Genomic DNA, 22,478 nt, shown 5'->3' with positions numbered 1-22,478 from the left:
AACATTTGTGGAAATTACATGAAATCATGCTATTGTCCCTAGACTTCTGTGGATTCCTCAGGTTTCAATATAGGGAGAGGGGACAGAGATCTCTCCAAGTCTCATAAGGATCAAGAATCTGGATAAATTCAGATGGTAATGTAAAAAAAACGTGCTACTTACTGAAAAAACTCATAATGATTAACAGTCACGGCAGGGCTCAAATAAACATGCTACATTTGAGGCAAAGAAAAAAAAGCAAACATCACAGTGGATTATGACCATTTCGGAAGTGTTTTTCTGTGGTAATAAATAGGGACGTCTCTGCGCAGCCTATCCGATTCCGGGAGGCAATACGCATCCAGATGAAACGAACGCCAGCCTTTTCGCTAATCCTTGTCTATCCTTTTTTATCTCGGGACTCATAGTAGTCTGATCACTATGGGGCAGCGAAGCGGTGGGACAGCGCCGTACGGATGACATTCCTGTAAATGAAAGAGAAAAAAAATAGTCTGATTGACTTCAGTGGGCGCAAAGTGGGCGCATGTAGGCAAATTGCGTATGCATAAAAGTTGGCCAAAATGTTCCTCGTCCTGCTGCTGGGGCTCTACGTGGCCACGGGTCAACTTTTTTCCCCAGTGAGCGCCTGCCCTTCGCAGTGCAGCTGCTTTTACCACAACCTGAGTGATGGATCAAAGGCGAGGTAAGTTGGATGCCCAAAGTGAAATGAATGTATCTTGTGTGGTATTTTTTGTGTGTTTGTTTCTTTGTTTTGTTTTATTTGTTTTTTTGCACAGTGATGCATTTTGTCATCATATGAGGACAGATGTTTGCACAGAGGTGAACACGTGTACAAAAGATAATTCAGGGAGTGCATGCCGCTCCAATTTTATTTAATGCGGGATTATCTTTCAAAGGCACTTTCAGGCTTTCATCTATGCTTTTTTGTGTTTTGGTAGGACGGGGAATAAGTTTTTTAAAAAAATCATTATCCACATAACTTTTGCTGCTTGTGAACTTTTGAATACACATTTGTTGTCATTAATTGTCGATTTAGTTTAAAGTTTTAGTGATTCGTAAACTATGCACAAATGCAATTTGTGAAGTTAACTCAAATATTTTCCGACTTTTAGGAGCGTGATTTGCAATGATCCCGATATATCTCTCGTGCCTGTCGGGTTTCCTATTGACACCTCCAAGCTGCGGATTGAGAAGACATCCATCCAGCAGATACCCAGCGAAGCCTTCAACTACCTCTCCAGTTTGGAATTCTTGTGGATGTCTTTTAACACGCTGTCCGCCTTGAACCCGGACAGTTTCCGGGGGCTTTATAACCTGGAAGAACTTCGGCTGGACGGGAATGCCCTTACCGCCTTTCCTTGGGAATCTCTCATGGATATGCCCAGCCTCAGACTTCTCGATTTGCACAACAACCAGCTCACTTCCCTGCCCGCGGAGGCCACCACGTACATCAAGAACCTCACCTACTTGGATCTGTCCAGCAACAGTCTGGTGACCCTACCTGCAGAAGTGCTGTCCAATTGGCTGGCTGCAAAGCCTGCACAAGGGCCAGACAGCTCCAAGATGATACTCGGTGAGAGGCAGTGCTCATCCTAACATCAAGTCTCCATTTAAATCCTTTAAAGTGCATTTTAGGTGCATTGTTTTCTTCTGAGCTTAATGAAAGTGTGCTAACTTTTTGCAAAGCAACTTTTTTTTTTATTTTTTTAAAAAGCATCTTAAGCTTACATAAGCAATATATAATTTGACAACAACAGCTGTTTCTGGTGAGTAAAAACATATTGTATAAAAAGTAACATTGGAAAAAAGTAACATCTTGTCTTTAATATGAAGGTAACAATTTCAATAATAATTTCTGAAGCTCTTATAATATTTGATATTTCATCTTTAGATTCCATATTTAATAACTAATATTAACAGGCTGTATATTGACATCTATTACATGCTTTTAGAGTGTAACATAGCAGATTTAAGATGCTTTTGTTTAAAACATTATCTCTTATAATGGGTGGATTTAAGTTACATTTTATTAAAGAAAAGAAAAAAGAAAAACACAGTTCAAATTGTATATATATAAAAATACACACAACTCTATGCACTCTGTTGGTGGAGGTGTTGTGATCAACAACGAGTCTTCTTATAATCTTCTTGTAGGGAGTGTGAAATGACAGCAAAGTTTGATCTTGATCTCTAGTCAATTTTCACCATCATCATCATCATCATCATCATCATCATCATCATCATCATCATTGCCATAGTCATGGCCATGATGTAGTTTATGAATTAAATATTAATCCTCTTACAGGATTAACATCCCTACATCCACACCAACCATCTGTAGGCTGGTCTATCACTTCGTCCACAGCTGGACACTTGTCTTCCTCCTGTAGCCTCACTTGTACCCTTGCCCTTAGGTCTCCATGACAACCCCTGGGTGTGTGACTGCCGGCTCTATGACCTGGTCCAGTTCCAGAAGTCTCCAACTCTTTCAGTGGCTTTCATCGACACGAGACTTCGATGTTCAGCTCCGGAGAGCGTGTCGGGGGTCCTGTTCAGCGACGCAGAGCTTCGCCGCTGTCAGCTTCCACGTATCCACACAGCTGTGGCACGAGTAAGGAGCGCTGTTGGAAACAATGTGCTGCTCCGGTGTGGGACCATTGGCGTCCCCATCCCAGACTTGACATGGTGCAGGGCAGATGGACGAGCCCTCAATGGAACAGGTGAGTCAGCAGCTATTTGGATAGATGAGATAAGATGATTTTGTGTGCTCTGTATTGCTGCTGTTAATTAAATAGAGAGCCACGAGTGGAGTTAGTAAGTCTGAGTGACATCTATTGCCAACACAGTGAGTTACGCAACACTGATCATCAATGCAACATTGTGTAATCACCAGCTTGTTGTCTCTTTTCACATTTGTCAAAGGGGACGTCTCCGGTGTCAAATTACTTTATTTTTTTAAAAATCGTTCTTCTGTTGTTATTTTATAACTGTGTTATTCCATCTCTGCCACTACAGTCCAGCAGGAAACCTCAAAGGAAGGAATCACCTGGTCAATCCTCAGTGTACCAGCAGTGTCCTACCGTGATTCAGGTAAATTCATCTGCAAGGCCACTAACTACGCAGGGAATGCAGAGGCTGTCATTTCCCTCGTTGTCTCCAACTCGCCAAAACCAGAGGGGAACCAAACCAACAATGACAAGAAGCCCAAAATCAAAAAACCAAACCAAATGGGCAAAGCTGCCTACCAGGAGAAACTGGTGGCCAGATATGTGGCTCCAACCTCTGCTCCTTCATCCTTGCCGGCCCTGGATCCTGGCCTCCTGCCTGGTGTTGGGCCTGATCCTGGACTATCCAGTTACAGCCTGACTGAAGGAGCCACCCCAGGGCCTGCCACCTCCCCCAACTCAGATGCACTGCTGGATCTGGAAAAGACTAATCTAAGTAACTTGGCAGCTAACGCCTCATCGTTACAGCAGGACCCGGACAGAGTGGTCCGCTCAGTAAAAGTTGTAGGGGACACAGACAATACAATTTCTCTAAACTGGAGAGCCCCTAAAGCCAAAAACACAACAGCATTTAGTGTGCTCTATGCAGTGTTTGGAGAGAGGGACATGAGAAAGATCAATGTTGGAGCTGGGCAGAACCGTGTAACCATCGATGGTTTGGTGCCCAGGACCAAGTACATTGCTTGTGTGTGTGTGAAGGGTCTGATCCCCAAGAAGGAGCAGTGTGTCATATTCTCCACTGATGAAGCAGCTAGTGCTACTGGTACCCAGAAGCTGATTAATGTTATTGTGATCACAGTGGCCTGTATCATTGCAGTCCCGCTCACTGTTATTGTATGCTGCGGGGCGCTGAAGAGACGCATTCAGAAGTACTGGGGAAAGAAATCAAAAGACATCCAAGATTCATATGTTACATTTGAAACACTCTCACCCGGCACAAAGGCCAAAGGGCTCGAGGGTGAGTATTTGAACAGACTGAATCCCGAGGAGTCCAACCGGCTGCTGTCAGCCCGCTCCAGCCTGGACTCCGAGGCCACAGCTAAAATAGAGGGACAGCCTAATGAGTACTTCTGCTGACGTCATGCTCCAGCTCCGGCTCCTGCTCCACGTCATCTTCCCCGCACTCACCCACACTCACGTCACAGTCCAAACCCCAAAACTCGTTCACATGCCCACCGGCACCCTCATCCCCATCTCAACCCACATCCGTATCCCCAGCATTACCCATATTCTTCCCCTCAGCAGCATCCTGACGTCAGTCCCCCTGTAACGCGCTCCCATACACCCCCTCCCATCCCTCCTCGCTGGATAATGCCACCAACTCCACCGCCACAGAGAGCCAACTTCTATCAACGGACTTTTGCACGCTGCACAATAATGGAAATATCAGTTTAAAGAATTTGGGAAACTGCGTAGATCTGGAAAATTTCATGTTTCTTGCAGATGTAGTGAAACTCACTGGACTGTTACACGCATATTCATCCATTAATATTAAACTGCAAGCGCGCTCATGCTTTTATGTCTAAAAGAATGTTTTTTATCACTAAGCCTGTAAGAAGAAAACATGATGCATGAAGTGAAAGAGCACAGCAAACACTAAAGTTTTATTCCACCTCACGTGCACGGCCCAGCGAAGAAACCTCTCCAATCCAATTTAATTTAAAGGGAAGTCAATGGTAGACAATCCATTGTTTATATCATATATGTATGTGTATGATTTGTAAATACTTTATCAGATTATGTACACATATACATATGCAGTTAATTCTGTGCCTCTGTATATATCTGTCATATGTTCTGAGAGAAGATATACACATAGGCATGGTTCATTTCTCTGGTGAATGGAGAGAAGCTGGAGCTGGAGAGAAGTACTGAAGGACTGAACTATGACACAATGTAAATAGGGTGGAGATGGTGCAAAAAGGAAATGTTAAATCATTTATATTCCCCCAATGAGGCACATACTTAAAATCTTTCCATGTGACTATTTTGTGCCACCTAGAGGCATCATTACCCCATTAAAAGTGGATCTGTTCGTTCCAATGATACTTACCTATTTGAATATAGTTAAATAAACTTTTATACTGCATGTACTTGAGTGATATTGTGTGTTCTTATAACTCTACTTCACCTCACAATAATAATCAGTCTCCATACTTTGGTTCTGAGATACTATGGGTCTCTGTAATCTTCACTTACAAAGTTCATTAAAAAATATTTTGTTTATATATCTGCATATTTAATCTCTTGGACAATATCAAACTTTGAACTATTTATAGTTTACTAATCAGAATATAGAGCTATCTAAAAGGCACAGTGGGTCAGACCTAGTGACACTAAGTGTTAATCGTGTGTGTCTTGCCCAAGATTTAAATGTCACTTCTTCCTGCACTGTACGTCAGGGATTAAGCTTAATAGGCTTCTCTGGTCTGCCGCACTCGGCATGTCTGGAGCACGAATGTAGCCCTCAAATTCAGGATCTTTTTTTTTTTTGTGGACTATGGACATAATTTGTTACCTGCTTGTTATAGCTTTAATAAACATTCAGGCTTGTGAAACTTTTTCTCAGTGTTTACGCGGGTGCAGCTGTGTAGAAGACCGACATGGAAGGTAAGAACTGGTTTCAAGTAGTTCAGTCCTCCTGGCGATTTCTGTTTTATTTATATGTCTGTGGGTGTATACGAGTCAGTGATACAGAATATAGTTATAATACATAGTTATATAGTTATTTGCCTCCAGAAGGTAACATTTGTTTTTTGACGGATCCTAGCAGTCAGTCAGATATTACAATAAATAATAACATCATCATATAAACTCTTTCTTTTAATCTTAGGTCATTAATATGTATGGAGGAGAGAGCATTTGGGGCTATACCACAAGACCTTCCACATGAGTTGACAAAAATACGAATTGAAAAGTCTCAGTTTACTGAAATACCCAGAGGGGCTTTCTCAAAAACGTTGACATTGGAGAACTTGTGGTTGAACTTTAATGAAATCACACTGATAAACTCAAAGGGTCTGGAGGGTTTGAGGAACTTAACCGAGCTCCGTTTGCAAGGCAATAAGCTACGTTCAGTACCATGGACAGCATTCGAGGACACGCCGGCTCTCAAGATCCTGGATCTGAAGCACAACCAGCTGGACGTCCTACCGGAGCATGCGTTAAGGTTTTTGCCAGGTCTGACTTACTTAGACTTATCCTTCAATCGTCTTACGGTGATATCGAAGGAGGTCTTCCAAAACTGGCCTCTCTACCAAAAATTACAGAACATGGAGGAGCGGGAGGCGACAACATCTGGGCCAAACGTCGTCCTGGCACTCCACGACAATGCCTGGCTCTGCGATTGTCGCCTAAAGGGCTTCGTGGAGTTCATAAGGTCTCTGAGCCCTCCGATTATATTGATGAACTCCTACTTGACTTGCTCAGGGCCGGACTTTAGGGCGGGCAAGTTCTTCCATGAGATAGAGCTACAGGCATGCATGAAGCCCGAAGTCAGCACCCAATCAGCCAACATCAGCCTGCCACAGGGCGCCAACGTCACCCTGCAATGTATCGCCAAAGCAAGGCCTGACCCTTCAGTGTGGTGGACATATGGTCTGAAGATAATCAGAGGATTTCATGGTAAGAGTGTGGTGACCATAGTGTGTAATAAACTACTGCACATCTGATACTTAAACACACATTTCAATGGTGGTGCAGCAAACCTTTATTAAGATCAAGAGGATTAAAACTCAATGTATGCACATGCTGATGTAAGCACCACCAATCTCCCAATCTGCACAACACTGTCAGTGTTGATTAAGAGTCTACACTGCTGTCCATCTTGTTTGGCCACCTTGTAATTAAATAAACCGGCATGTCATTAGACTTAACTTGCTGAGAGGAGTGCTTACTGCAGATCAATCAAACAACATGCAAACTCATAATAATCACACTACTGCCCCCATTGCTATTCCACCACTATTTCTGCTGCTGACATTCATCTGTCTTAGCTCATAAGAAATATTCTCAAACATTATAACAATATTGAGCCATGCAAGTATAATAACTACAGTCTACAATGTGAGATCACAGGAGAATAATTATTATTTTAAACCTTCGATTTTGTGGATGAAGCAAAACAAACCATCCTCTATTTTGACTTGAGAACAACAAAATTGTTCAAGTTGCAAAATTCTTGGGATTTGTTATAGATGGAAATATAGTGCAGGTTACAGTAAATTGAACTTTTTAGCTCCTATCAGGGTAATGATCACTTCAGCTTAGGTTTGCACAATATATAATGAACATTAGTTGTTATTTTACTGTTTAACTGTTTAAAACAAAAAACAGACAATGTGTATCTATGACTGTCTAATAAAGTACAGGACTCTTTAATTCTATGTATGTTTGTGGAAGATCAGTTGCAGGACACTTTTGTTTAGTCTTTTTATTTAATTTTATTTAATGTTCTTTAATTTTTAAAAATATTTTACTCTGTAAGCTTGTTGTTCCCATAAAATAACAGCCCTAATGTCATCCCAGAATCTCAAGAAAGAGTGGATGATGACACCATCAGATCCCTCCTGGTGATCCCCTCTGTCCATGCAGCTGATCATGGTGTCTACACTTGCATCGCTGTCAACTTCATTGGAAACTCCTCCGTCAGCATCTTTCTAGAGGTGCGCTCTGCAGGAAGCTCCCAGTCTTCACTCCTCCCAGCTGTACCGCGGGCTGGTGATGAAAATGTCTACATCGACATCCGCATCGCCAAGCAAACAATACGGGGTATCTCCATTGAGTGGTTCGCTGCCCTAGAACGTCCCACTGAAACCTGGTTCACGATCCACTTTGGTCGTGCAGATGCTGATAAAAAAGAAATAATCTACATTGGACCTGGGATTAATTCTTACTCCATCTCGGACCTGATGCCTGCAACTAAATATGAAATTTGTGTAACCCTCAAGAATCACGCACCACGCCCAGAACAGTGCATCATCTTTGTAACAGGAAGTGACATCACTGAGATGGAACAGAGGGAGAAGCTGATACATATAGTAGTGATAGTTTTAGCCATGGTGCTGGCAGTGCCTGTAGGCATGTATGCATGCACCACTGACACCAGGTTGGCCTGTTTGGATGGTATAATGGAGAGCTGGAAGAACCGAAGGAGAGACAGAGGCTCAGCAGGAGGCATGGAAAGGGAGAGGCAGGGTACCTTCGACAGTCTGCAGGCCGCCAGTGATGAGGGCCTGGTTAATAAAGGTTCCAGTGAAGACAGGAAGGTGAGGAGGAGGTCAGAGGACAGACTGAATAAGGCCAAAGCTGACCACAGCAGACTCACAGCTGAACTATATTAAAAAACCCTCAGTTAAAACAACAACAGAAAACATGGCAGTGACATTGTTATAGAACAATGTCTTACTTTCTATTTTTGGAATAAATAATAGAAATACTAGCTCTACTATACTGTGAAAAAGTCTTGAGCCACCCGTTATTTCTCGATATTTGGCTTGTTTTTTGAATGTTTTTTTTTGTGTGTTAAGCCACCTAACACTGACCTGAATCAGACATACATAATAAAGACACTTGTGCCTACACATAACAAACAACTTAGTAACAAACCTATTTTAAATTCTATCTTTAGGCACTTTGTTTCGAACAGCCTGTTGCAAAAACAGATCATTTCCCCCCATTTCTTTAGTCTATAAAAAAAGCCAAAGCTAACACAGTTGGATAGACATAAAAAATATGTTTGCTTCAACAAGGTGAGTTTCAAAGTGCTATTAGTTGAAAACGTCTAGGCATGCTGTGCAGTATATGCTTTAAAAGAAAAGAAAAGACCTGACACATGCCCTGAGTGAGGCATTGGGCCCTTCAGTCGATCAGTCGATGGATCAGCAGATCTAGAGCCCAGACCTCAAATTTTTGAAGAGAACAGAGAACAGAACAAAAGGCAGCCAACATCCAAAGAAGACTGCTAAATTAAATTACAAGAAAGCTTGTCTCATAGAGTTAAAGATGCGTTGAAAAGTATAGGTTTTTATTGACTTTAAAGCTTGTTAGAACTCTACAAACTCTGTTTTTGTCTTATATACTATAATTCTAAAAATTTGGGCACGTTTTAAAAGAATTGTTGCACTTTTTTCCCTTTATCCTAGCAAAACATGCAGAAATGAGGAGTGGCTCAAGATCCAGTGCTGTTAGGCTTATATTACTACAATATTCAGGGGAATGATCATATTTTCTGCCTTGCTTTAAATCTCATCTCTTCCTCTGTTCTAGGCCGAGGAGGTTGTTGCAAAGATGTGAACGATGGCCGTTATGTCAAGGATTTGCACCAGGGTAGAGGCTGTGCTGAAGTTGATTTTTTTCAGACTGAAGTATAATGCATCTCTCTTGTTATCACAATGCAGCATTTTTAACTATCAGTAATAATTCATTTTATAAATATTTGAAACAGAAAAGAAAAAGCCTTTGCCATTGATTTCAATCAGAACGATATCAAATGACTTTCTAAAGAAGACTTTTTTCCAGCTTCTCCAATGATGGATATTAGCTTCTTTATCAACTATTATGTGTTAGCACTTAAGCATTATTCTATGGATTTACATGCGTGTTAATTTTACCTCATTTTCTTCTTGTCATGTCAAAAGTGTAAGTTAGGATGGATTTTTAATTAGAAAAACAGATGGTTATTATATGAAAAAACCTCACACCTTGTAAATAGAAAATGTTCTAGTTACATTTTTTGTATGGTAGTGCATATATACCTCAACATGTTTCATGTGTGCAGACTAAAGTGGTTGTTTTACTACATTTTCTATAAATTCTACAAAGGTTTTACATAAAGCAAGCACATATGCAGAATTAGTGTCAGTTACTATAGATTCTTACAAATACCCAGCAGAAAATATATTTTGCTTTAAAACATACTCGCCAATGTCCGTTCTCTGGCAAACAAAATGGATGAGATACGGCTCTCCATCACTAACAACAGACGGATTATGGACTCAAATGTCATGTTTTTCACCGAAACATGGCTGAACAACAGCTGCCCGGACAATGCTATCGAGTTAGCAGGACGCCACACACACCGAGCCGACAGGCTAGCAGATGACTCCGGCAAGACCAGAGGTGGAGGTTTGTGCATTTATATTAACAATGCTTGGTGCATGAACTCCACTACTACTGAGAGTCACTGCTCACCTAATGCGGAGTTTTTAATGGTCAAATGCAGACCTTATTATCTCCCCAGAGAATTCACTTCGATCATACTCACTGCCGTGTATATACCCCCCGACGCTAATGCTAGGTTGGCCATGAAAGAACTTTCTGCAGCCATTAACAAACACCAGAATAAACACCCCGAGGCTGCTTTTATTGTTGCTGGCGACTTCAACCACACCAACTTAAAGACAGTCCTCCCCAGATTCCACCAACATGTCTCCTGCCACACCAGAGGAGACAAGACTTTAGACCATGTGTATTCCAACCTGGCTGGAGCCTACAAAGCCACACCCCTCCCCCACATTGGACAATCGGACCATCTCTCCCTGTTCCTCACACCTAGGTATTCACCACTCATCCAACGTGTGAAACCTGCTGTGAGGACAATTAAAGTGTGGCCAGAGGGGACAGACGCAGTGCTCCAGGACAGATTTAAAAACACAGACTGGAATATGTTCACCCACACAGACCTGGACCAGTACGCCTCATCTGTACTGGATTACATCTCCAAAACCACAGACAGTGTCACCACCCAGAAACGGATCACCATGTACCCCAACCAGAAGCCTTGGATGAACCGGGATGTTCGTCTCCTCCTGAAGGCCCGCAACACTGCCTTTAGGTCAGGAGATGCACATGCCTACAGTACAGCCAGGGCTAATCTAAAGAAGGGCATCAAAAAAGCCAAACACCATTACAAAAAGAAGGTAGAAGAACACTTCTCCAACTCCAACCCCCGACGCATGTGGCAAGGACTCCAGACCATTACAGACTACAGGACCACCAAACCCTCCCCCGCATCCTCTGATGTCTCCTTCCTCAACGAGCTCAACAACTTTTATGCTCGTTTGAGCGAGGGAACCCCACAACCACAACCAAAGCAGACATGACGCCAGACCACCAACCTATGACTCTCTCCCCCACCGATGTAGGAGCGGTGCTGAGCAGGATCAATGTCCACAAGGCTGCAGGCCCTGATGGCATCCCCGGGCGTGTTCTCAGAGCGTGTTCTGGGGAGCTTGCAGGAGTGCTCACAGACATATTCAATCTGTCCTTGGCCCACGCTGTGGTACCGGCCTGCTTCAAATCCACCTCCATCGTCCCGATACCCAAAAACTCCAACCCATCTTGCCTCAATGATTACCGCCCAGTAGCACTCACCCCCATCATCACTAAGTGCTTAGAGCGACTGGTCCTAGCACACTTCAAATCCTGTCTCCCCCCCCACCCTGGACCCCCACCAATTCGCATACCGCCGGAACAGGAGCACAGAGGATGCAGTCTCCATCGCAATGCACTCTGTCCTCTCACACCTGGACAACAACAACACCTACGCCAGAATGCTGTTTATAGACTTCAGTTCAGCATTCAATACAATCCACCCCTCACAACTCATCAGGAAACTGACAGACCTGGGCATCAGTTCCCTCATCTGCAAATGGTTACTGGACTTCCTGACCAACCGCCCCCAACATGTCCGGCTGGATAACCGCTGCTCATCTACCATCACAATGAACACCGGTGTACCACAAGGCTGTGTGATGAGCCCTTTCCTCTACTCCCTCTTCACCCACGACTGCAGACCTGCTGATGGTTCCAACACCATCATTAAGTTTGCAGATGACACCACGGTGATTGGCCTCATCAGTGACAACGATGAGGCCGCCTACAGGGAGGAGGTGGATCGTCTGGCTGAGTGGTGCGACAGAAACAACCTGCTGCTTAACACCGAGAAGACCAAGGAGCTCATCGTGGACTACAGGAGGAATGCTGACCCACATCCACCCATCCACATTAAGGGGACGGCTGTGGAGCGTGTGAGCAGCTTCAAGTTCCTGGGAGTCCACATCTCCGAGGATCTCACCTGGACGACCAACTGCTCCAAGCTGGTCAAGAAGGCTCACCAGCGCCTCTTCTTCTTGAGGACTCTGAGGAAGAACCACCTGTCCTCAGACATCCTGGTGAACTTCTATCGCTGCACCATCGAGAGCATCCTGACCAACTGTATAACAGTCTGGTACGGGAACTGCTCTGCCTCGGACCGGAAGGCGTTGCAGAGGGTCGTGAAAACTGCCCAGCGCATCGCCGGAGCACCACTTCCTGCCATAAAAGACATCTACAGGAAGCGGTGTCTGAAAAGGGCTGGGAAAATCATCAAAGACCCCAGTCACCCATCACATGGACTCTTCACCCTCCTGCCCTCTGGGAGGCGCCACAGGAGCCTCCGGACTAAGACCACCAGGTACCGGAACAGCTTCTTCCCCACAGCTGTCAGACTCCTGAACTCTGCCTCCTGACATCTGACCCACGTTAAACTCATGGACTGAACATACACACACCCACAATGGACAACTGTACCCTCAAACACAATAATAACATGGAGTGAACCACCACTCACAACCACTAGCACTTTATATAGCCTCTGTAGAAACTATCTACACCCTCACTTATCTTAACTGCACTACTGTATAGCTCTGTGTAAATAATCATTCTGTACATTCGATAATCTTTAATCCTACAACTGTTTACAACTTGCATAGTTCCCATTTCTGTATAGCTGTATATCCCAGATTCTGTAAAGTTATTTATTTCATATTCTGTATAGTTTTTCATATTTATATCCTGTTCATATCCTGTACATAGCTTGTACTCACTACAGCCTGTACATACTTATAGTTATAGAATATTCACAACATACTTCATACCGTGTACATTATAACATACCATAATAGACCCATTTCTGTAATATACTCACATATCTATATTATTGCTAATATATATTGTAATATATCTATATCACTAAAGCACTTCTGGATGGATGCAAACTGCATTTCGTTGCCCTGTACCTGTGCATGTGCAATGACAATAAAGTTGAATTCTATTCTATTCTATTCTATACTGTCTGTTGTCAGTGTCTGTTTAGCCCTTTTTATAGCTCTGCTAAAGCAGGATTATAAGGGGAAAATCTCAAAGTAGGGAGAAAACCTTTGAGTCTGGTTTTATGTAGTTTGCGGCTACCAGAAAACACAAGTTTATTTGAATCTCATTGTTTTATTATTTAAGTTGTGTGTTCCATATTTGAAGATAGGCATAGCCTTAAAGATCAAATTGCAAAAATTGCGCTTGATTGCATCTGAGTGAAATTCATTCATAGGATTAGGTTATGCAGAGAGGAAGTTTCCTTTTTGTGGATAATGTGCTGAAAGGCATTCAGTTTAGTTTTATTCATTGATTTCTTTAAATCCTATCTCAGTCACTGTACATGTACGTCACAGTTCCCGTTTTTTTTCTGCGTACACACGCAACACAGCAGCGATGTATCACACATGATCTGCACTGACCAACCCGCACAGATGGCACATCAGATATCCTTTGGCCAATGGCATTGTTCATTTGACATAATACCCAAACACTGGCATCCTCTCCAATATCCCCTCCTGCCGTCACTTTATGATCAGATCACACAAACCCTCTCCTCCAACTCCATGTGTTGTCCCCTGTGACGCAAGAAGATCAGTTCATCTCTGACGGGGTTTGCATGTATTCACTTAAGATCAGGGTTTTAAATGACTGGCTGAGATTGGCAGCTCTCATTTTCTGGAGCACAGATACATCTGCTTTCTTTCTTGTTCTGATGTCTTTATATGATTTGTGGGTGGGGGATTGATGCTGCTTTTTGTTGTAATCCTTTTCCACTGCCCATGACACAATGCAATGTAGAATTCTATAAACACACAATTTCAGCTACTTCAGCACAGAACAGCACAAGATTTTATCTTATTTTTTCCCCACTTGCCCTAATGTTGCCTAAAGCAGTGCATTATTATTACTGACCTCCGCAGTAGCAACATAAATAAAAGAAACGTTAACCCTCTACACAAAAGCCTTTTTTTCTTTTTAGTAAGGAAAACTCACATTTCATTTACCTTTTAAAACTTTTGTTGCTGCAAACATATTGTGGGTGCTTTGAACCTTTCATGCTTTCTTTCACTCTAAAGCATCAATGCTCTTTGCAACTTTCCACTCTGTAATCCTCTGTCAAATAGCCCAGTAATCCTGGCTGCCTCTTACATGTCATAATGCATGATCATTTGGGCTTTTCCTCATATTCCCCCATTTCACTCCAGAGCATTAACAGCTTGCAACATTGGAAAAAAAACGGGGGAAAAAATGTGAGTTTGGATCCTCAAAAAACTTTAAACTTTAAGTGTCCTGACCTGCAACAAAAGTGAAACCGTTTTTGTATGTGGATTTTCTTTTATTATAGTTTTGTCTCCATCGTACTGGAGGCATAAGCACGTCAAATGTGTCAGGTGAGGCTGCAAAATGTTCAGTTTCAGTCACACACATCTTGCCGGTTCAAACTAGATCAGGGCAGATGGACTTTGCGTTTTAGGCCACTATGCAATATTGTGCAAAGATGAACAAGTTGTTTTTTTGGATTAGAGAGGGTAATCTGCAAATTTCATGTTTTATGTAACTCTGAAATAGTGTGCATGTTTGCCTGATGTCTACACAAATACCCAGAGATTGGTTTAGTGTAACTTCATAATTAGTAGTGCTGACATTGACATTGAATCTGAGCAGAGCAAAAGGGCTTGTATCAGCATAATAAAGTATATTACATATTTGCAGAGTACAAATACTTTGTTACTGCACTTAAGTAGAATTTATCTGAGTAGTTTTTTAATGGAAACGTTTTTACTTTCAGCCCTACGTTTTAAACAAATATCTGCACTTTCTACTTCTAACATTTTAACTTGTTACTTTTGATTTAACATTTGAGGGGACTTATAATTTCATGTCATTGTGGGCCTTCAAACATCAAACTCATTTGAGCCTAAGCAGTAACACATTAAAGGCAATCCTGTGTATTAATCACCAGGAGATGCTGGGTAAAAAGAGATGAAAGATGCAAAAAAAACTGTGTGCCACAGTTTGGGGTTAAAGTGAGTCAGTGATTTTTTAAAAAAAATGTTTGTTTTCTGGGCGTTTTGGTGTCGGAACGACTGCAGGTGTCCACAGGTAAGCTGTGGTAGCGGTACTTCAGCATCTAGCTAGCCCTACAGAAGAAGAGTGACCATAAAGGGAGTTATATTTCGTGGCAGGTAATTTCAAATGCAGCATTTCCACCAGCTTAACAAACATCAGCAAACATACAAACTGTTTGTGTGTGACATTATTAATTTTTATATTATGCAAAATAAAATGAGGTGGGCTGACGGTGTTACTTAAAGGTTGCATGAAAATAGTCTGCAGTTTAGTCCAGGATAAACTGGTTAGTTTCCTGTACTGTGATGGATTTAAAGTGTGTGTGACTGGTGCACAGTGAGTGTGGTGCTCATGGTCAAGTTAAGTTACATAAAGAGTACTAGAGATTAATATGAACTTTAGCTGATAATGCCTAGATTCATTCATCAAATTCTATCTGCATACCAGCTGCATAGGGTGTAATATAAAGACAGCATAAACAGTGTACTGTCAGTGTAGACGATGGAAATGAGCCAGGACAACTCATGAAACACCTGCTCACATCTGGTTGAATTCAGTTGTGTACATCCTCAAAGAGCAGCAGGTCAGCTAATCACAGCCTGTACATTGAGAAAATCTACTGAAGCACTCAGAAATTATTGTGAGTTGTGATTCTTTTTCCTCATACTGAGCCGTTACAGCTGATTTTAGGGTTCCCCCACCTGCTGAATCCCACTTTAAACCCTGACTGTGTTCATTTGATCATCATGTGATTAACAGAAAATAGAGCTATTTTTTATTATTTTCCTTTATTTTTCCTGCTCATGTTCAGCTTAACGGATTCAAGCAGAGTATGTTTATTAGAATTAATATTTAGACTGAAATAAAGTTTGTATTCATATCTACTAATTTAATTTAATTATTACATGAATAAGGCACGAGGTCCAGTTAGCTTTCCATAAAAACAGGTCTAGGAGTTACTTTCTAACTTTGAGTATATTTCTGAGGCAGTACTTTTTTTTTTTACTTTTAATTGAGTATAGAAGTTGAATCAGTACTTCAACTTTTACTGGAGTATTTTTCAACACTAGTGTCTGTACTAGTGTCTGCACAGGATGTCTGTGCTTTTGCCACCTCTGCATATTTGCAGAACATCTGGTTTAATAAAAAAAAACAAAAAAAAAAAACAGCGCATGTGTAATATTGTTGTGTAAGGCCTTCTTCAAGCATCTCATTTTAATTCCTGTTGTTCATATTTCCATCGTGCTCCAAGACTATTAGTGCTCGAACTATGGCAATATCACAACAAATGCTGCAACATGAACATTTGCAAAGTTGAGAATAGCATTTTGAAGTATTTTTAAACACCTTCTTTGTGTTTCACCTCAGGGACAGTAGTTTAAGCAGCTTCTACTGTTACCAGAAAGTGGCAGTAGAGTACGGTTTGCAAGCTCATTAAGACGGCATTTGTCTTAAATTAATGACATCAAAGCTGTGTTTAAGTTTGTGTCAGTGCCTTCAAGGCTACTTTGGACAGGCACACCCGGTAGTGATGATACATGTCACATTAACTATGTTGCAGTCTGGATGCCTGAACAGTTAAATCAGCACGTTTATAAATACTTCAATAAGTGCCTTTTCAAATTTTACAGTTCATTGAAAAGTTAAATTTGCTGGTGAAGAAGGGGAAATACTCTACTCTAAAGTAACTCTAAATAATTGTAACCTAAATAAAGTAATCTCATCTTGCAAACTAACAAGTTAATAGAGCTGTATCTATAACATACAGCTTATAATTTGATAATATAGTTTAGGGAGAACTTTAATGTTGCTACGTGTGTTATTACTTTATTTAACTAACACTGCCTTTATTTGGAAAAACAATGTGCTTTTATTAGTAGAAAATTCCCAAAATCTGCCACATAGAAAACAGAAGAACCCAGAAAATAAACATATGGCAGCTGCTACAAAACAGTGATCCAAACAGTACAGCACACCTGCAGAGTCGGATTAAAGGCCCTTCTTATGTGATCACTTGGTCTCCTTCACCTGGGCTGATCTTGTCATAGAGTTCAAGTGTCATGAAATCTCTTGTAAGGAGCTTGGATAGATCCTAAACAAACAGTCTCATTTGTTGAATTCTGAATGACTTCATTTCCAAAACCAGGTTTGCGTTCAGGAATTTTAAATTTGGTGTGTCGCCACATAAATAAGGGGGATCTAATTGTTTCAGAGTCATACAAAAGCCAAAGGGTGTGAACTGAAAACATGGTTTGAATAATGACAAACATGCCAGGAATGTTTTTCTGTTTTAATAAAAATTGTGTTGTTGATTTACAAGGAGTGAAGCTCTTTGTTGTTTCAGTATATTTCAACACACACACACACACACACACACACACACACACACACACACACACACACACACACACACACAAAGCACTGTTCATGTAGGTTATGAAAGCATCAGTCTACCGAACAATCCCACCTTCAGGTTCATTTGCTGGCTGCTCTGGAGCTTTTTATCATCACACAGGACTTAACGAAACTCTGTCTGATTGTCTGTCCTTTCTAAGTTCTTGAGATGGCCTCAGGTCTGAGAGTAAAAATAGAACCTTGATTAAATAGTGTTAATGATCTGGCTTTCTCTTCTGCTCCAGCCTCATCTTGAGCTCTGAAACCAGCGCTTTGCTCACAGAGTCCTGCCTGGTCACCACTGCCTTCTTTAGAGGTTTGGGTGCCACGGTTGCTGAGACTGTGGGAATGACCCACTGCCTCTCCACCGGGAGGCAAAAAGCTGGTGGAGGTGCACAGGGTGGCGGTGGCGGTGGCCACTGTCTCAAAATCCTGCCAGCATTGTTGTTGTGGTTGACATTCTCCACGATTACCTCTGGTTCCCGCTCTTCCTCTTTAACCTTAAATTTCTGTTCGTTCCTTTCGGGTCTCTTTAAGGGGTTTTTAAAAAGCCAGGTGTGCTGTGTCTTCGGCCTTCTCTTCACACGGCGATTGGGCAGGATCCGGTTGGACTTTTTGTTGCGCATGAATGTTGCGGTGGAGATGAGGACTGTCACTATGATCATGAGACTAATGATACCAGCAAGCATACCTAGGATTTGCAAAGGCTTGTTTCTATTCTGCATTAAAAATGATCCCAAAGGCCCCCCTTTGAGTTGAGTCTGTAAAAGAGCACAGGGAGAATTCACATCCATGGGAGTGAAGTCATACTCTGTCACACAAAAATATGTCCTGTGTATGTTTTGTTGCACTTTGTGCGTTCATCATTTGGTAAAAGATGTGTTAAATAAGTCTTTAGTGCCATTATAATTTACACAGACATAAAGAAAAACAAAGTCGCTTATTTATTAAATGTAGTTTCCTTGATGGACGATTGATTTTGTTGCCTGCTTCACTAATTTTTTATTAAATTAGTATTCTGCTCTTCTTATATTTTGTCAAGACAAGATCAGAGAGGTTGTCTGGGAAACTAGCGGAGACCATTCAGCATCAGAATCATAATCAGCTTTATTGACCAAGTATGTGCACACATACAACGAACTGGGCTCCGGCTATTTCTCTGAAAATGAGAATTTATGTGTGACCCAAACACAAACGTAAATAATTTGTTTAATTTGGTCGTAGCGTCATATTAAACCAGAAATACAGGTAAAACAAATTGTATAGGATCATTTATATTGTGCTCCTGTACTCTTTTACAGACACAGCCTTGTTCTGAAATAAAATCCTCTGGACACGGATTGCTACAAATTCTTGGTACCACATACTAATAACAATAGTATTGCTGTGTTGATGAGCTCAAGGCGAGCTTCCTTTATGGCACAGGCCTCCTTATAATCTTTCTGATCTTGCCCTGAGGTTGCACACGTGTCTTTTTCAAAGAGCTGCAGTACATAACAGTTGAAATGAAGACTGTCAGTGAAATGGCAAAGCTGACAATGGTCAAACAAATCCCAAACACTGTCCCTGGACGTTTCCTTAGGCCCATGAAGTATGAGAAAAATCTGGATTTGATCTGTAAACATGACAATTGCATTTGTGTGAGATTCAGTTTTGTATTTCACTATACATTCTCAAATTAAAATATTATGGTATAGTACTTTGTATAGTGTTTCAAATTTGATGAATGTGCATAAAAATAATAATAAACTGTGGATCTTCTGTTTGATATCATGCTGTTAACATCGCAACTGTGCAGGATGATTTATACAATGTCGATGCATAAAAAACTGGTATCTTAGTGGGTTTATCGTGAAGGCCTCACATAGATTTCATTGTTATATTGCTGGTCTTTTGCTTTGTTTCAACTTACAGCTTCAGTGATGTCAATCTTGATGACGGCGGTGGTGGTGAGGGATGGATGGCCTCGGTCACGGGCCTGCACCACCAGCGACCAGGTGCAGTCTCTCTTCTTGGTGATGTTCTGAATGATGGCCATTGACTTGATGTAGGACTTCAGCATTATCTCGCCTGTGTCAGCGTTAATGTCAAAGATATTGTTTTCTGGCTCAGCTTTCATGATGGCATACTCGATAACGTTGTTGGGGACCTCTGCATCATCATCCACAGCCTGCAGACAGTAAGGGTACTGAAAATATTCACTTTTACCAAGTTTCATTTTGTTTAAAGAGAGCTGCATACCTCTATTTTCACTGGAGCTCCAATCACCATGGTCTTCTCAAGGAAGTTATCATAGAAAGCAGGAGAGTGGTCATTCAAGTCCAACACAGTCACAAAGACTTCAGCCAGGTTGTATTTCCCCTCTGTGTCCTCTGCCTTCACATAGAAGTTATACTTGGACCTGACCTCAGCATCCAGGCTTGCCCACGGCTGTGTGTAGATGATCCCAGAGTCAGGTTTGATCAGGAACCTGTGTACAGTGATGAGTCTTCTGTAAACTGACTTCTTTGGACAATGAATATCAAGACACCATGCACCATGAACATTTTATACGTATTTGTTATTGTAGATTATATGATACTTTTCCCCCCTAAACAATTAGTCATCTGTTTTAAGCACTTGGATTGCACTTCTTGCTAAATCTTGGCACTGATTTTGTCACACAGACTGTGAGTTTTGGAGCTTTGAAATATAATTGTGATGTAGGCTGCTAATACCCCAACCTCAAATCTTTAGAGTGTCATTTAGGTCCAGAAAAAACCTACCTCATTTTTAAATGAGCTAACACAAAATCAATCTTATTACTTCTAGAAGTACCCAGCCTTCTTAGAGTCCCTGGGGGGGGGGGGGGGGGGGGGGGGGGGGGGGGGGTGCTGGAGGGTGCTCCACCTGGAGACTCTGTTGTCCTGCTGGGAGACTTCAATGCTCACGTGGGTAACGACAGCGAGACCTGGAGGGGCGTGATTGGGAGGAACGGCCTCCCTGATCTGAACCCGAGCGGTGCTCTGTTATTGGACTTCTGTGCTAATCACAGTTTGGCCATAACGAACACCCTGTTCGAACATAAGAGTGTCCATAAGTGCACGTGGCACCAGGATGCTCTAGGCCGTAGGTCGATGATCGATTTTGTAATCGTATCAGCAGACCTGCGACCATATGTTCTGGACACTCGGGTAAAGAGAGGGGCTGAGCTGTCAACTGATCACCACCTGGTGGTGAGTTGGATCAGGTGGCGGGGGAAGACGCTGGACAGACCTGGTGCACCTAAACGCGTAGTGAGGGTGTGCTGGGAACGTCTAGCAGAAGCCCCAGTCCGCGAGATCTTCAACGCACACCTCCGGCAGAGCTTCAACAGCATTCCGAGGGAGACTGGGGACATTGAGTCCGAATGGACCATGTTCAGCGTCTCCATTGCCGAAGCTGCTGCATTGAGCTGCGGCCGCAAGGTGGTTGGTGCCTGCCGTGGTGGTAATCCCCGAACCAAATGGTGGACACCAGAGGTGAAGGGAGCCACTAGGCTGAAGAAGGAGTCCTATCGGGCTTGGTTAGCCTGTGGGACTCCGGAGGCAGCCGACAGGTATCGACAGGCCAAGCGGAATGCGGCTCGGGCAGTGGCTGAAGCAAAAACTCGGGTGTGGGAGGAGTTCGGAGAGGCCATGGAAAAAGACTTTCGGACTGCCTCGAAGAGATTCTGGCAAACCGTCAGACGTCTCAGGAGGGGAAAGCAGTGCTCTACCTGCACTGTGTATAGTGCTGGCGGAGCGCTGCTGACGTCGACTGAGAAAATTGTCAGGCGGTGGAAGGAATACTTCGAGGACCTCCTTAATCCCACTGACACGTCTTCCGAGGAGGAAGCAGAGTCTGGGGATGAGGGGAATGACCCGCCAATTTCCAGGGGCGAGGTCACTGAGGCAGTTAAACAACTCCTTGGTGGCAGAGCCCCTGGTGTTGATGAGGTCCGCCCCGAGTTCCTGAAGGCTCTGGACGTTGTAGGGCTGTCCTGGTTGACACGCCTCTGCAATGTTGTGTGGAGATCAGGGGCAGTACCTGTGGACTGGCAGACCGGGGTGGTGGTCCCCATCTTTAAGAAAGGGGACCGGAGGGTGTGTTCCAACTACAGGGGGATCACACTCCTCAGCCTCCCTGGGAAAGTCTATGCCAGGGTGCTGGAAAGGAGAGTTCGTCCGTTAGTCGAACCTCGGATACAGGAGGAACAATGCGGTTTTCGTCCTGGTTGCGGAACACTGGACCAGCTCTTTATCCTCTCCAGGATACTTGAGGGTGCATGGGAGTTTGCCCAACCAGTCTACATGTGTTTTGTGGACTTGGAGAAGGCATTCGACCGTGTCCCTCGGGGTGTCCTGTGGGAGGTGTTGCGGGAATATGGGGTGTCTGGCCCATTGCTACGGGCCATTCGATCCCTATACAACTGTTGCAAGAGCTTGGTTCGCATTGCCGGCAATAAGTCGGACTCGTTCCCGGTGGGTGATGGGCTCCGCCAGGGCTGCCCTTTGTCTCCGGTTCTGTTCATAATTTTTATGGACAGGATTTCTAGGCACAGCCAAGTGGCGGAGGGCTTTCGCTTTGGTGGCCTCAGAATCTCATCTCTGATTTTTGCAGATGATGTGGTTCTGTTGGCTTCATCGGGTGAGGCCCTCCAGCTCGCACTGGAACGGTTCGCAGCCGAGTGTGAAGCAGCGGGAATGAGGATCAGCACCTCCAAATCTGAGGCCATGGTTCTCAGCCGGAAAAGGGTGGAGTGCCCACTCCGGGTCGGGGATGAGTTCCTGCCCCAAGTGGAGGAGTTCAAGTATCTCGGGGTCTTGTTCGCGAGTGATGGGAGAAGGGAGCCGGAGATCGACAGACGGATTGGGG

At 43.0% G+C, this 22,478-nt stretch overlaps 3 protein-coding genes across 5 annotated transcripts in view; 2 read left to right on the top strand and 1 right to left on the bottom strand.

Moving 5' to 3' along the window:
• Positions 1-75: 75 nt before the first annotated feature.
• lrit1a (leucine-rich repeat, immunoglobulin-like and transmembrane domains 1a) lies at positions 76-5,094 on the top strand. Its single transcript, XM_004551684.4, has 4 exons — positions 76-682; positions 1,113-1,573; positions 2,415-2,720; positions 3,016-5,094. The coding sequence occupies exons 1-4, from the start codon at positions 561-563 to the stop codon at positions 4,080-4,082; spliced, it is 1,956 nt and encodes a 651-aa protein (XP_004551741.2). The 5' UTR covers positions 76-560; the 3' UTR covers positions 4,083-5,094.
• A 103-nt stretch (positions 5,095-5,197) lies between these two features.
• lrit2 (leucine-rich repeat, immunoglobulin-like and transmembrane domains 2) lies at positions 5,198-9,361 on the top strand. 2 transcript variants are annotated; one of them, XM_004551683.3, is made up of 4 exons: positions 5,198-5,615; positions 5,839-6,629; positions 7,533-8,272; positions 9,273-9,361. In XM_004551683.3, the coding sequence occupies exons 1-4, from the start codon at positions 5,506-5,508 to the stop codon at positions 9,297-9,299; spliced, it is 1,668 nt and encodes a 555-aa protein (XP_004551740.3). In that variant the 5' UTR covers positions 5,198-5,505; the 3' UTR covers positions 9,300-9,361. The 2 variants fall into 2 exon arrangements, with proteins under 2 accessions (XP_004551740.3, XP_004551738.3); XM_004551681.3 differs by lacking the exon at positions 9,273-9,361 and having other exon boundaries at positions 7,533-8,352.
• An 8,111-nt stretch (positions 9,362-17,472) lies between these two features.
• cdhr1a (cadherin-related family member 1a) overlaps positions 17,473-22,478 on the bottom strand; it is a 30,380-nt gene continuing 25,374 nt past the window's right edge. The window contains exons 15-17 of one of the 2 annotated variants that reach the window (XM_004551679.3): positions 19,845-20,073; positions 19,516-19,773; positions 17,473-18,364 (exon numbers count right to left, since the gene is read on the bottom strand). In XM_004551679.3, coding sequence (XP_004551736.1) covers positions 17,819-18,364; positions 19,516-19,773; positions 19,845-20,073 — 1,033 coding nt within the window. In that variant the 3' untranslated portion in view covers positions 17,473-17,818. Of the gene's footprint in view, positions 19,219-19,515; positions 19,774-19,844; positions 20,074-22,478 lie in introns of both variants that reach the window. The other variant, XM_004551680.4, reaches the window with a different exon arrangement.

This window comes from Maylandia zebra, linkage group LG13 (genome assembly GCF_041146795.1).
Source record: "Maylandia zebra isolate NMK-2024a linkage group LG13, Mzebra_GT3a, whole genome shotgun sequence".
Classification (NCBI taxonomy): domain Eukaryota; kingdom Metazoa; phylum Chordata; class Actinopteri; order Cichliformes; family Cichlidae; genus Maylandia; species Maylandia zebra.
Note: the sequence above shows the minus strand (reverse complement) of the source record. Positions and strands in the feature narration are given on the sequence as shown.